This window comes from Echinops telfairi, unplaced genomic scaffold, assembly GCF_000313985.2.
Source record: "Echinops telfairi isolate 266 unplaced genomic scaffold, ASM31398v2 ScPeMD7_41;HRSCAF=154, whole genome shotgun sequence".
In the NCBI taxonomy this organism is placed as follows: domain Eukaryota; kingdom Metazoa; phylum Chordata; class Mammalia; order Afrosoricida; family Tenrecidae; genus Echinops; species Echinops telfairi.
The window spans coordinates 155,502-171,094 of record NW_022103939.1 but is presented as its reverse complement, the minus strand read 5'-3'; the positions used below and the strand labels follow the sequence as shown (position 1 = coordinate 171,094).

The 15,593-nt window shown below is 41.5% G+C and overlaps 1 protein-coding gene and 1 pseudogene across 1 annotated transcript; both read right to left on the bottom strand.

The window, feature by feature from the left end:
- Nucleotides 1-526, bottom strand: part of LOC101649370 — a 7,088-nt pseudogene extending 6,562 nt beyond the window's left edge.
- A 4,921-nt stretch (nt 527-5,447) lies between these two features.
- LOC101649685 (interferon-induced very large GTPase 1-like) lies at nt 5,448-15,241 on the bottom strand. The gene is made up of 2 exons (XM_004717129.4): nt 15,196-15,241; nt 5,448-13,656 (listed from the first exon to the last, which is right to left on the bottom strand). Exon 2 carries the CDS (start codon nt 13,652-13,654, stop codon nt 6,380-6,382), a length of 7,275 nt encoding a protein of 2,424 aa, XP_004717186.3. The 5' UTR covers nt 13,655-13,656; nt 15,196-15,241; the 3' UTR covers nt 5,448-6,379.
- Between the last annotated feature and the right edge of the window lie 352 nt (nt 15,242-15,593).

Genomic DNA, 15,593 nt, shown 5'->3' with positions numbered 1-15,593 from the left:
ACTCCCCTCCCCCGCTGTTCCGCTGCACCCCCCCAGTGCCTTGCCTCGGCGCGGCGGGTCGGATCAGGCGCAACTCCCACACCGTGTCACTGGTGTTGTCCCCCGCAGGGCCATGGGCCAGTGCACCCCTACACTCTTACTCCTCAAATTGACACCAAATTATGTAATTACCACAGTCATCCACATATGGCCGAGTGTTAATAGCCTTCCTCCAACCCTGATGCAGCATTCTTCTTATAGTTTCTCTGATTATTTGCTTATGAAGAAATTATGGACATAAGCACAACCCAAACCCACTGCCCTAAAGGTGACTCCAACTCATAGCAAACCTGTTGGACAAAGTAGGGTTTCAGAGATTGCAAAGTCTTTATGTGAGAAGTCTTTTTCCTAGAGAGTGGCTGGTGGGTATGAACTGCTGACCTTGTTGATGGCAGTCTAATACATAGCCCACTAAGCCACCAGAGCCATGGAGACAATTAGTGTTGTTTTCCAATACTGTCTCTGATCCTTGTATTTTCTTCTTCATTGCAGTTTCCTCCTGATGAATAGAGACTAATGTTGCATTGTAGATGGCTGTCTTCAAGCTAAGAATCCAGACCCTACTCCCAAACTAGGACATAGATCATGAACTTTATGAACTATGTTATGACAGGTGACTGCATTGACCCATGCGACAATGACCCTGAATTTTCGAACCAAGAAAACGAATGCCATGGGTGACTTTTTTTTCCCCCCTAAATAATATCAGCACTTGTAGCTCCTATTTGAATCATTATATTTATCATCAATTGAAAGTGTTTATACTTCTGCTTTTTTATTGTAAGGAAACAAATATGTTTACAAATATAATAAATATAAATAGTAAATAGTTACTGACAAAGTATAAATGTTTTATTTAATGGAAGCACGGTATATTGTGAAAAGAAATATCCATAACCTTTAAAGTTTGCCTTAGCTGAAACTTGAATGTGAATTTGTATGTATCTCCACAAAAGGCACATATGTCATTGATTTCTTCAAAATATTAAACATACATAGGCCATGACTGATTTGTTATGCTCCAAGAAAAAGGAACATTTTTTCTTTCTAAATTAAATACTTAAAAATGTCTGCTAAAAGTGAATTCTCATTTCCCATATACTACATTTATTACTTAAGGATTTCTGCTATTTTAATAACAAGATTGAATGGAATTGCATATTTATCTATCACTCCTATAGAATATTGGATACAATTAGGCAAGATATTTAGTTAATTAATTCTATAAATAAAGTTATCTTAGTTTTCTTTTCCATTTATTTTGAGATGAAATCTCTAAAAAAACACATCCATGTGGGCCAGGCTATACTATTTTCACTATCTCTGCTGATGGTATTCATTGAGATGTTCAAATTGGAAAATGGGACTTATCTTTTGTTTTTCCATATTCTTTACTTTGCATACAGGATATGGAATCTATCACTAAGTACTAGTACTAATTATTTCAGCTCCAAAATGTATCTTGACTATATCCATTTCAACTTGATGGATTGATCCATCCTCTCTTAACTTGAACCTGCACTTCAGCCCAGACCCCTGTAATTCCTTACCTAAACTGTGAAAATAACTCTGAAAATAATTTGCTTCTCCTGCTCTTCTATAGCCTGATGTCTCTGAGTAATTTTAGCTCTGTTTATAATTTTTAAGTGACTACTCATACTGCTCTGAATATATTTGGAATCCTAACTGTAGTGGCTTGAATTTTGTCTCCCCAAGTAAAGTTCAAATTCTAGCTCCCAGTACCAGTGACTGTGGCCTGATTTGGATGTAGGATCTTTGCAGTCAGAATTAAGCTCAGTATCTTGAGATGACATCTTTCTGGGTTCAGGGTAATTTCGGAATCCAGTGACACATGCATTTCTGAGAAGAGGTTTGGGACACCCAGCAACACAGAAGGAAGCCATGAACATAGATGCAGAGACTGGAGGACAGCCGTGAGCCAAAGAATGCTATTTACCACATATACTCGAGTATAAGCCAATCCGAATATCAGCAGAGGCACCTAATTTTACCACAAAAATTGCATTAAAAATGTGCTGAAAAACTCAGCTTATGATGAGGTTGCAGATGGACATCGGACCTCCACTCATGTACTTCCTCAATGCAAGAACACTTTGTTCTATTAAACTGGCATTCTATGATGCTCACCTTCCCAACATGATCACTGAAGACAATGCGGGTGCATAAGCTAATGTCTTAAAGAAAGCTTATGGTGCCCTGCTATCAAAAGATATAGCATCTGGGGTCTTAAAGGCTTGAAGATAAACTAGCAGCCAAGTAGCTGAGAAGTAACAAAGCCCACATAGAAGAAGCACACCACCCTGTGCGATCACGAGGTGTCGAAGGGATCAGGTATCAGGCATCAAAGAAAAAAATCGTATCATTGAGAATGAGGGGCAGTGTGGAGTGGGGACCCAAAACCCATCTGTAGACCATTGGGCATCCCCTTACAGAAGGGTCCCGGGGAGGAGACGAGCCAGTCAGTGTGCAGGATAGCAACAATGAAACATACAACTTTCCTCTAGCTCTTAAATGCTTCCTCCCCCCACTTTCATGATACCAATTCTACCTGACAAATCCGGATAGACCAGAGGATGTACACTGGTACAGATAGGAACTGGAAACACAGGGAATCCAGGTCAGATGAACTCTTCAGGATCCGTGGTGAGAGTGGAGATACTGGGAGGATGGAGGGAAGGTGGGGTAGAAAGAGGGACCTGATTACAAGGATCTACATGTAAGCCCCTCCCTGGGAAAAGAACAACAGAAAAGTGGGTGAAGGGAGACGTTGGACAGTGTAAGACATGACAAAATAATAATAATTTATAAATTATCAAGGGTTCATAAGGGAGGGGTTTGGGGGAGGGAGGGGAAAATGAGGAGCTGAGACCAAGGGCTCAAGTAGAAAGCAAATGTTTTGAGAATGATGATGGCAAAAAATGTAGAAATGTGCTTGACACAATGCATGTGTGTGTATGGATTGTGATAAGAGTTGTACTAGCCCCAAATAAAAGATTAAAAAAATCCCAACTTGGCTTATACACGAGTATATACGGTATGTACTTTTGTTTAATATGTTGAAGGTTGTGGTTGTTGCATAATTTCATTGTCCCATTGAATATATATTAAAGTGTAGGGGTGGAGCTTAGCTTGTCAATCAGGTGCCAGCCTGTGGGTGCAATTGACACACTCCTTGTGGGCACGGCCTTCTCATAAGGAGAATCCTAGAAAGGCCCCCTCAACCCCTTAATCTCTCTCTTTCTCTCTCTCTCTGACTTCACTTTCCTACTGGCTGACCCTGGATTTGCACCCAATGGTCTGTGATATTCCTACATTGTGCATCATTGCATGTTGGCTTCATGAGTCATGAGAAGGATTCATGGACTAGTAATGAACTTATGGACTTGAGTTGGACTGGTCTGGGATTTTTTTTTTAATATAAATTACATCTTGACATAAAACTTTTTCCTACACATATATGAGTGTCACTGGATTTGTTCCTCTATCAACCTGGCCTAACACAAAAGTACTATAGATTTATTTAATATTTTTCTTAGGTTGACTCTGTACCACATCTGTAGAATCTGATGGAAGCAAATGTGTTTTCTGGCCCTTTTATGTGAGCTTAGAAGTGCATCCCCCATCATCACTCAGACCTTAGATGACTACTGCTATGACCAGCATCTAGATTTCAATTTCATCAGGGATTTTAGGCTACTCATTCAGAGTCACAGGACTGTAAGATACTCAATATTTTTGTTTTTAAGCCACTAAACTTTGGAATATTTTGATATGCAACAATAAATAACTAAAACACAATTCATATGCATAGCATTTTATTTCAAGTTTATTTGAAGAGAAAAAGTAAAGATTTAAGACCAGAAGTAAATGACGTGTGAGTTAACTGTACACATATTGCTAAAGAGATAAATAAAATATAACCTAAATCAATTCATTTTATCTAGTTGGTCACTCAAAAGTGAATTAAAGGAAAATGTCTTTCATTGTGCTAAAATATTGAAATGTAATTATACATAAAAATGATAAAGCATGCTTAAATTTGAGTTTCATTGAGATGAGGTGCTGTCAGGTTGATTCTGACTCATCGGCACCCTACGGGAAGACAAACCCTGCCCCATCCTGCACGGCACACAGTTGTTGCTATCGCTGTTTGACCTCAGTGTTGCAGCCAGGAATGGGCTTAGGATTCATTAATTCCTAATTATTTGTCATATCTAGTGATATGCCAAGATTCAGTTAATATGCCCAAGTTAAAAAGGAATGCGTTTAAGAAGGACTAGCAAATATTACTTAAGAATTTCTAAATGAGTTTACATTTAAGTTATTCTAAAATATCATATACTTAATCTAACATTTTCTCTGATAGCAGTTGAATAGTACTTTGGAAATATTTTAAATTATGTGTATTATATGTGGATAAAACTGAAGCTAACAAACTCCAAGGACTGTTACTAATCCACATATGTATGGTATTTTTATTCTTTTAATGTTTTATTATGCTTTAGATGAAAGTTTACATAGCAAATTAGTTTTCTAAGTCGATGGTTCATCCACAAATTGTTTCATGACATTGGTTGCAATCCCCACAGCATGTTAGGTCTCTCCCTATTTCCTCCCTAGGTTCCCTGCTTCTATTGGTCAGGGTTCTCTTCCTGCCTTGTCTTTTCCTCTCTCTCTCTTTTTTAAAGTTGCTCTTTAAGTCTTGTTCTGAGGAGCACATTCTTCAAGGGGGTTATTGTTTATTTTACAAGCCCACCTGTTATTTGGTGGTGTCCAGGAGTGCTTTTAATTTCAAGTAAGAAGGATGTCTTAGGATAATACTCTCTGGGGTTCCTCTAGTCTCTTTCAGACTGGACTATCTGGTCTTTTTAAAAATTTCAATTTCATTCTATTTTTTCCCTTATTTTAAATCAGGACCTTCTATTTTCATTTTGATTAGAGACTTTTGTCCTAGGATCCGGGTATGATCTAGTTCTGGTCTCAGGATGAGGAGGTTATGGCTCAGGTGGGCTGACAAACTGCATCTTTGAGTCTTTGACTTTCTTAATTCTCCTGTGCTCAAGGTGAGAAGAGACAAGTAGTTTTGCTCAGATGTCTAAATAGTTTCTATGGCTGTGTGTCTTATGTTTTTTATTATATGTATTTATATATGTGTTTATATTTGAGTCGTGTATACATGCACTATTTACAGATATTTATGTAGAACTATCCACAACCATACCTGTATTTGTACATATGTGTATTGTTGTATAATCTCCAACACCTATTTAGCATTAGTAGTTGGGTTTTAAACCAGAAGGAATTGAGTGGATAAAAATGAAGTCTTTTATCGTCAGAAACAGTTAGTTTGTCATTTGTCCTCAACATAAGAATATTGTAGAGTTCTGTGGACCTAGAACAGAGCATACTTTATTGCTTGCAACAATTAAGACGGCAGGGAGATAGCTTTCAATACACTGTCTCCTGGAGCCAATGGTGCAGGAATCTTCAATGCCTATGAGAAAAAGGGAAGTAGACATATTCACTTTATTTCTGGGAATTTCAATCTACTCTTTAGGAGTAGGAGCCCTGGTGGCATAGTGTGTTGCATGTTGGACTGCTAACTCCAAGGTCAGCAGTGTGAAACCACTAGCTGCTCTTTGGGAAAATGATGACATTTTCTACTTCCGTGCCCTTTAGGAAACCCATAGGGGTAGTTCTTCCCTGTTCTATAAGGACAGTATGAGTCAGAATCAGTTCGATCACGGAAGAAAGATTCATCAGGGATTGGGTGAGCTTTTCTTATGGAAGCTGCCAGACTCCTTGCTTTGGAAAGATGTCTGGGCGGAAACCAATGGGCATCTTTGACATGTGTCCGGTAGCTTTTGGTGTCTTGATATGAATGCTTTTGGTCTGGGGAAGCTGAAGTCAGTAGGATTTTTCCTGGGCAAAGACATGCAACTGCTTAAAGCTGTTTCTTAGCTAAGTTTCTACAAACAGCTAAGTAGAAAGAAGAATAAAGAAAGAAAAACATCTTGGGAGTAGTAAATAGGGTGGCCAACCCTACAATGAGCCTATTCTGTTTTCTTGAGTCTGATCTGTTTGCTGGGGTCAGTAATTGAATGGTCAGTTGGTCACGATGGTCCTTGAAAGCTCTAGTCTGTCTCATTTCTATTGGGAATTTTGAACTCTAGATTTATTTATTGATGGATATTTAGGGACTCTATTTTAGAAGAGATCTCAAAAGGTGTTCATTCTCAGGCAGAAGTGTTATAAGATATTTTTTCAGCCCTGTGGCTCCCTTGTTCAGATTGTAGAGCCTCTTTGTAGTCCCTGAATATTACTGATTTTTCAAGTCATGGATCACTTGCTGCTTTGTGATATAGGTCCAGGCACTAGGGATTTGACCTCTGTCTGAGAATCTATACCCATATTTTTGTTCAAGATTCTGTCTGAAATGACATATAAACCATTTCCAGTAGGGCTGGGAGGATGAATCCGGGGTAATGCTCCATGTAGCATAATCCCCTCCTGCCTGCCGGTAGTTCTTAAATGGGACTTGCCTGCCATCACTCAAAAACAAGTAATAGTCACTGGCTACCATAGTGGTACAGCAGTCAATGCTAAAGTGATTTGTTAGATACCAGTGAAATCCATTGACAGCCCCAGGACGATGGAAGGGAACACTGTGGTCTCCGTCATGTGTAGAAATTGTGTTTGTACAAATTGCCTTACAGCGGGGGCACTGTTTCCAGCAGCCACAGAGATGTACAGAGAGAAAATTTCTAATTTCAGGAATGATTTGTTCTATAGCAATAGTCAGAGAGTCCTGTTCTATTCTGTCCATTGTGGGATCCAAGGCTTTACTCATGGCCTCCTTGAGAAATTCAGTATCTTGGATTTCTTGGTGTTCAATGCTTACCAGGGCTTTTCGTGGAAACACCAAATTATCTTTCAAGTGATCACAGAACAGATCCAACCATTCAGATGCAGTGCTGCTCTTATCCTTGGCTACTGCAGTGGATTCACGAATGGCTTTGCGGATGATGCCCTTAATGTCATCTACAGTGATTTTTAAAAATATCTTTATTCGGTCACCACTGTTTTCTGAGCAGTATCTTTGAATCTGCTGTTCAATGTAAGTATTAAAAAATTCCTGTGGCTTATGAATGTACTCCCAGTATTTAGAAAAGTTTTCTTCTTCTGCCAGAGAGATAAGAATGTGCTTCTCCAGGTTTGCTCTATTTTCATTGAATGCAGGGGTGTTAGCCCTCATGTCCCCAGCGACTTGATGGGCCAATTTTTTCAATATGGCAGTGGAGGCAGCAGGAGTGAGTTTCTGCCACAGAAAATCAACAAATGCTTTGACAGAGGTGGCTCCTTGGCAAGAGATCTGAAAACTCATGAAGAAGTCATCTTTCTTGCTTTCCAGGTAGTGCACAGGATCATTTGCTCTCTGAAATGCCTTGTGCAGCTGCTTAAATTTCTCTGTTGCTCTTTGAAACAAACACAAAGACAAGTCAATCTTATATGCATTTGTGAATACATATCTATTCTCAGTGGGCGCAGATGTCACCTTCTCATCTATCATTCCCAAGATTTCATGGAAATAACTTGGATTGTAACCACATTGTTGCCTTCCAATGTTGTGAATAATTTCATGAAACCTTGACAAAATGCTTTCAGTCATCATATTTATGCACTCTTTATCCTGGACCTCCAATGTCTTTTTCAATCCCCAACTCCTGCTCATTTGGATATGTTTATCATAATTGATGTCAAATATTTGGCTGAAATTACTCTTTAGGCTGCTTGCCACATCTATCTCCTTTTTGTAATACTCCAAAATAATGTTTTCACAATCCACATCAATGTCAGGCTCCGTGTGTGGAGGGGCATTTGACGCTACATCATAGACCCATTTTTCCCAAAGCTGATTGAATTTCTCATGCAGCTCTTTCTCACTCAGTTCTTTGTCTTTGACAGTTAAAGCCAACCTTCGGCTTCTTTCCAATAATTCCATTTCATAACCTGACTTCTTTGCATCCAGTTTTTCTTGGCTTTTCTTTAAAGAAATAAGCTCTTCAGCTTTTCTTTTGCTTTCTGAAAGAAGGGCCTCTTTAAGCATCATCAATTTATGCTCAAAATTAGCTCTCCACTGAACCAGTATTTCATTATCTGGGTCTTCAGTAAAGAACTTTTCAAGCTCTAGCTGGATGGCTCCATATTTTTCTGTCACTGGTGCCTCGATTGTGCTCATTTTGATGATCTGGATTTTCCCATTCTGAATCTGGTTGGTCAACGTGTTCTGCAACTCTAGTACATCACTCCTCAGCAACCAGGTCCAGCGGTTATACATGGTTTCCAGTTTGCTCATGGCCATGACCTCTTTGGTATTCCTGAAGCTGAAAATAAAGTTTTCATTCACTAGGGCCCTCCACAAATCCTGAACTCGATATTTCACTTCTGATAATTTCATGATGCTACCCCTGGATTCCTCTTTGGCAGTCCTAATAATTCTGCTTTTCAGTTCTTGGACATTGTGGCTGTAACGAGGATTGGGAGGGGCCATTGGAGGGTTGCCATCCCAGAGGTGAGCAAAGTAGTAGACGTGATTATTGACATCAAACTTAATGACATCGCTGAATCGGGTCACATCTGAGCACTGTTCTTGTTCAGCTGCTATTGCTGCCATTTCATCTAGTCTCTGCTCCAGCCGTCTCCGTCCTTCCATCATTTGGTCTTTAGCTGTAACTTCCCCCACATTCTGATGCACAAACAGGCAACTAGGGGAGATTTTAACTTGTTTCATCCTGAGAAAGGCCTGGACAACTATTTGTAAAATATCCTGCATCTCTGATGGGTTCTCTCCAAAAATATTGATGAGAGTCAAGTTTCCCAGTCCAATGACGAAGGTTGCTAACTCATTATCCCGATTCTGGGACTTGTTGTAGAGTTCCGGGGCCCGAAGTCCTTCTGTGTCCACAACAAGCATAAAGTCAAAGCCGAGTTCTTCTGTGAATGGCTCGTCCACCTTCAGAAGCTGCATATAGGCCCCCCGGGTGCACCTCCCTGCACTGACCGTGAATTGCAGCCCAAAAAGCGCATTCAGCAGAGTAGATTTCCCTGAACTCTGTAGGCCAAGAATAGAGAGAACAAACACTTTTTTGTTACCAAGTTTCTCAGAGACCTTGTCGAAAACCGCTGCCACCCATTTCAGAGGGACATAGGATGCTTCTCCATCCATCAGCTCAACAGCAGCCCCTGCTATCATCAGGTCCGCAGCTATTTGGGGAAGGGAGAGGAAAAGGGCATCTTTTGTGGAGGAAACTTCCTCTAGTGCTTCATAGATCTGTCCCACTTCTCTGAGAAGGTGCTCAGTTCCCAAGCTACAATCATTAATCTCTTTGCAGATGGCTTCGATAGTATTCTGCAAGCTTCTGAGGGAGCGACTCTTTGGGACTTTTTGCTTTTCTGTTTGAAGCTGTGCCCACAAAGAGCTTTGCTTCTCACGCAGTTTCTCCAAGGGTTCTATGGTTAGGTTGGTCAAAAACACACTCAGCCACTGCAGGAAGTAAAGTTTGGTGTGAGTTTCAGAATTTTCTTGGAGGATTTCCAGCACAGATCGCATTAAATCATTCAGAGGAAAGGCTCTGGCCAACTGCTCATGCCGTATCCATTGTTTGTCTGTCTCGATGTCACTCTTGTGTTGCTCAATGCTCCTGTTCCCCTTTTCTCTCAGATGATAGAGTTCTCTATCCTTCTTACACCAAAGGTGCCAGAGCTGTCCTTGAAGGGGCAGTAAGTTTTCCTTCATCTTAGACAACTTTGTTTCTCCCAAGAGCGCAACGAGTGCTTGTGCCTTTCCTTTGGCTTCTTTACAATCTCTCTGGTCTTCATCTATTAGGAACCCTTGCTGGTGAGCAATCCGAGCACAGTCCTGTAAGCTGAGTGCCTTATCTGATACCGCCAGCAAGCGTCTGATTGTACATGTCAGCTCGTCTGTTAATTCGGCCTCATTTCTATTTTTGATCCCAATTCTCACTTTCTGCCTGGAATTATTGGCCACGGATTTTTCTTTGTCATCAAGCAAACAGATCAGAGACTTTGAGGACTGCCACAAATCACGAACAACTTTTCGGTTTTCATTATTGCTATCAGACGTTGACATGAGGATCACAATGAGAGAAGAGATTTCCTGCAAGAAAAGGAGCTGTTGTTCGTGGTCCTTTGCATCACCGTGGAGATTGGTGAACGTCACACAGTTGTCAAATCTGTCCTCCTCTTCGCCACCTGGACAGAACCAGCAGATTTCCACCACACCCCTCATCAAGAGACAGTCTCTGCTGCTCCCTGTGCAGTGTCGGTGGAAAAAGACATCATGTTTCCGGTTACTGACAAGCAAGTTCATGATCAGAGATTTGGAAGCAGAGAAGCCATTTCCAACTCGAAGGAAGGACACAATGGGGGTACATACAGCACACATCTGCTGGTTCTTGTAATTGCTCTTCTTCTCGTGGACTGATTTTTCTGCTTGCTGCCAACTTCTTCTGATCTGACCGAGAGACCAGAGAGAGAATTCAAGTTGGGAAGTGCAGGGATTTGGTACCAAAAGAGGAAGAGCAAACTGACAAACGGAAAGTTTGGCAAAAACATATTGTCTGGAAAAGTCATCTGCACAGTGATAAATCGCCATCTGAATATCCATTGGGTGAATGTGCTTCTGATCAAGGGCTAAAGTATTACTGGAATTGTCAATGTCTTCAAAGATTTCATCATATAGGTCAAAAGCTTCATTTTCAGAGCTTGAGGCACCTGCAGAGACAGAGTCTTTTGTGTTCTCACCAGCTTTGAAGACCAGGTATCTCAGATTATAGTCAAGCATCAGGAGCTTCTGCAGAAAATAGAAGGGAAGCTCTCCTTCACAGCTGGGCTGGGTGTTAAACACAGAGGCCTTGTAGATGAGATGAAAGTTCGCTCTGCCCATCTTCTTTGGGTAGTACTGTTCTAGGCCTAGACGCTGAAGCAAATTTCGGAAGGCTTCATTTCTGATCCCTTCGGTTTTGTTATTTTCATTGTGATCTGCCTCTTGGGGCTGTCTCTTTCCACTGCAGAGACCTCTTAATTGCTTTATCACCTCATCCATTTGCAAAGAAGACACAGCAACATCGTAATTCCCATCAACCAGCTGTCTCAAGTCTTTCTCCAGGTTTTCCCAATCACGATCTGCCCCAAATTTGGTGAGGACACATTCAACTTCTTTAGACATGGATCGCCCAATGCGTTCTCTCAGGAATGCTAACCGTTCTGCTTTCTTCTCTGGAGAAACCGCTCCAATTCCTACTGTGGCTGTCAGACCCGTGAGCACCAGGAAAGCCTGAGCCCCATAACTGCAAATAATTTTCAGCTCGTGGTATTTATCATGAACACTTTCCATTTCATGCAGCAGGTAGCCTACCTCATCACACCCCAGCAGATACTGAAAAGTGTTGTGCACCATGCGGTAACCTGCCCCAGCTGCAATGGAAAGTAGCAAGAGATGTGTGTCCAGCTGCCCCATTTCCCGAAGGTTATCCAAGAAGGACTGGAGAGATGAGCTGATCTTATAAGTAGCTTTTCTTTGAGCTTCCTCAATTGATTCCTGAGAATCAGCGTTGGCCTGCAATTCCACGAGGGCCTTATGAGTCTCCTTTAAGATTTGAGTTAATTCAGATAATTGAGAGATGTAGACTTGCTCGTGGCATGACTCTGGTCCGAAGATCCACTGCATGATGGAATGAGCTTGAGAGAAATTTTTCACTTTGTAGATGTGAGGATCCAGAAGAGTACGCAACTGAGATGTAATAAACTTAATATCAAGATGGGAAGACTCCTTGCAGAAGTTGAAAGTGTCCACCAGAAAATTCTGCAAGTTGCAATCTGTGAGGCACATGTTAATCCAGGTGTCATAACTTCTAACTTTCTGACTCAAAGTTTGCATGAAATCTATCAGTGTTCCCAGTTGCTCTTCGGGATCAGATACATCCCAAGATTTCACATCCTCTAGGAAAACCCTTATTTCCTTGTCAGCAGTAAGGAATTCCTCTCCACTTTGAATCTGAGCCGTGAGGCCAGTTAGTGCAGTGTAACTGTCTATTAGGCAGTTAGCCAGCCGAAGAGGATCCTTAAAATCACTTCTGTGGTTGGAGATGATGATGTCCCAAATGGGCACCAGCTGAAGCCCCCGGTCAATGACGCACCAGGTTTGATTGTTGGCAACAAGCCCCGATTTCCACTGGGAAAAGCCATCCGCCTCTGGTGGTCCACCTGTCTGAGCCACTGATAATTGGACTTTGGTTTGGAGGTTTGGGAAGCTACTTCTCTGACACGTCACATTTGCATGAGAGTCGGAAATGTCCACACCTGCCGCAATGTTCACTCCAAAGCCACTGTAGCTGCCCATTATGTAAATATCCAGAGCCTCTGCTGACTGCTGCTTCACTTCTGCCAGTTGCTCACATTTGAAACCCTCTGAAACAGCCTTCCACCAGTAGATTCCTCCCAGGTGCAGAGGGCCCTGGTTAGCATGAGAGCCAAACCTGTGGAAGAAGGCCTCCGTCCTGCGCCTCACCAAGGGCAGTGTGTCTGGACCTTCAGGTGGTCCCAGGAGGTCTTCAATACATTTCAGTTCCTGGAGAGCAGCCTTGGAGAACTGGAGCTGGTCAATGGGAAAGTGACATGAGGCCAATGGCATGTAGCTGAACTTGGTTGTGCAGAAATAACAGTCCTCAGAACATGACTGCTGACTCTTTTGGGATTCCGAATGTTGACTCTGGTCCATACCCACTTCCATGCTGAAACCCCAACCCCCACCCTTGACTGAGGCTGTGGCACTGAAGCCCAGCTTCTCAATAGTTTGGGTGAATACAGATTCTGCATGAGAAGATGAAAATTCTTTTGTTTCCATCCGGGTGCCCTGCTCAGGACCAAAGAGGGAGAAATTTGGGGGGAGACTGATCAGTTCCTCTCTCTTCTTGATCAGATCTCCTTGGTCGCTGGATTTGTAAATTCCCTGCAGGGCCAGCCCTCCAGATGCCCTTCTCACCAGCTCTTCATCTTCCAGGTCTTGGCTGCGGGCCACTGTCCCCTGCATGCGACTGAGTTGTCTGTGTATGGTTTCCAGGACTTCCCGTAGAGATTTCTCAGGGGCTGGCCAGGACTCTCCTGGGATCTCCATGGCCTGCCTCAGCTCTGCTTCCTTTGTCCTTACAGACTCTTCCCGTCGCTGCCTCCCCCCTGACAACAAATCCTTCAACTCCTGCAGCGCTTTCTCTGCCTGCTTCTGCTTGTTCTTCTGAAACTCCTGCAAACTGGAAAGAGTATTTGAGGGTGACACTTTAAGAAGTTTTCCTAGAGCCCGTTTTTCCCAAGGATGTTGTGCCTGGGATTTCAGCTCCTGAAAGTCCTTTTCATCTAAGTATTGTAAGGCTTGGACACAGGTCACACCCAGCTGTTCCTGCAGTTTGGGAAACCAGTACGCAGCATCCAATCCCACTTCTCTCAGCATCTCATGGAGCTCCTGCCTCTCTTCTCCTTGGAGCAGGTGTTCATCAGGGATGGACTCTTCTGGATCCATGACTATGGAGAGAGCAACACTGGGTTAGTCCGATTATATTCTGACCTTATGTCCTGTCAGCCACATAGCCCAATGGTGATCAGACTAAGGATGCATGTCTCCAAGGCCTTTTCACTCTCTGCTTCCTTATAACAACGAATATATATTTTTAGTGCCTTTAGATTTTTTTGTGGTTGGCACAAGACCTTAATTTGACTGTTTTCTACATGTATTGCCATGTTAGTTGCCAAGGTGAGTTAGTTGCAAGTTAACAAGCTGGCAAGAATAAATTACTTGGAGTGTATTAAATTGAGGGTTAGCATTAAAAAAATGCATATTTTGATAGCTAAAAGAAATCAAACTGGCTGTGTTCAAGCCAGTTCTAACTCACAGTGATCCTAAAGGTCAGAGCAGAACTGTCACTGTTGGTTTCAAGACTGTAAATCCTTACAAAAGCATAAAATCTAATCCACCAGCCCCCAGTGGAGTAGCTGATGGGTTTGAACTGCTGACTTTGCAGTCAGTCTTATTATGCCATCTTACAGTTGTGTCACCAATTGATTCTCTTTCTATTAGGTTCTGTCAGACATGTGTTGACTAATTGTACTTTTGTCACTTCTTTGAACATTTCATGGTATTTGTTCACTTTTGTTCCCATTTTTGGTAATAGTTTTATTGTCCTATATCTCTGATATACAGTTTAACCATTCAATCATATTAAGGAGACCCGTGTAATCATCACCACAACCAATCTCAGAACATTTTTCTCAATTCATCTATCATCTTCATACGCTTTCTGGTTCATTTCATTTTTTGCTCAAATCCCCCAAACACCAAATCCACGGCCATCAAGTTGATTCCAACTCACAAGGACCCTATATGGCAAGTACCCTCACCTTTACTTATTATTCTCAACCCTTGTAAATGTACTTCCAGCCTGCACTATTTCAGTTGCTTTTTTGTTTCTCACTTACCCCTGGGTAATATCTTTTCATTATACGTCCAACTTTCTCTATATTGATCTCATTCAAATATATATGTATAGATTCCAATACATTCCTGTATTTGATGCTTTCAATGCTATTCCCCTTCAATACCTTGAGGTCATTTTTGGAGACTATATAAAACGACATTTTACATGTCCCAATTTCACAAATCATTCAGATTTCCCGTTTCCTAAAATTTCTGCCACTTTGAAGGGTATTACTATATTGCCACACCAGTGGTTGGTTAACTTTTCCTACACGAATTTAATACTTTACATCTTTAGTTTAGTCTCCCGTTATCATCCTCAATCTCCCTTAAAAACAATCCCCTTTCACTCTTCCTTGTATTTTTGCCTCAGTATGTCTCTAATGGATTTCTACTGTACATCATCCTCTATGTGGTCATTCTAACTGTGCTTCTCATCTTCCTTAATGTCACTAACGATTGAGTGTGGATTTCAACATCAGTCTTAGAAATTGAAACCAGACTTCCCAAGGGCAGATACCTATAATAGGTAGATGAACTTGTAAAGCAAATTCTTTAATGCCACAAGTTTACTAGGTAGTAAAAATTACCTGGTAAATATTTGGAGTTTAGGAGTCACCCACTAGTCCAGAAGGGATGAAAGGCTGAGTAGTCACGGCAGCTAGGGAACCAGAGCTGGAATCCAGAACCTTCCCTTCCCATGGAGTACAATTCACATCTAGGTTGAGAAAGAGGTGAAATTTAAAGCTTTTGATACAGCTTTCCAGTTATCTACCCTTAATTAGACCCAGAATATCTCAAGGCCTAAAATTTCATTAAAATAACCCAGGTGAGAATGTGTCCATGAAAGGAAACATCGGTCAGTGTCAGACATGAAAATATAATAATACTAATTTATAAATTATCAAGGGTTTGTGAGGGAGGGAGGGCGGTGGAGGAAGAGGACAATATGAGAAGCTAATACCAAGGTCTCACATAGAAAGAAAAT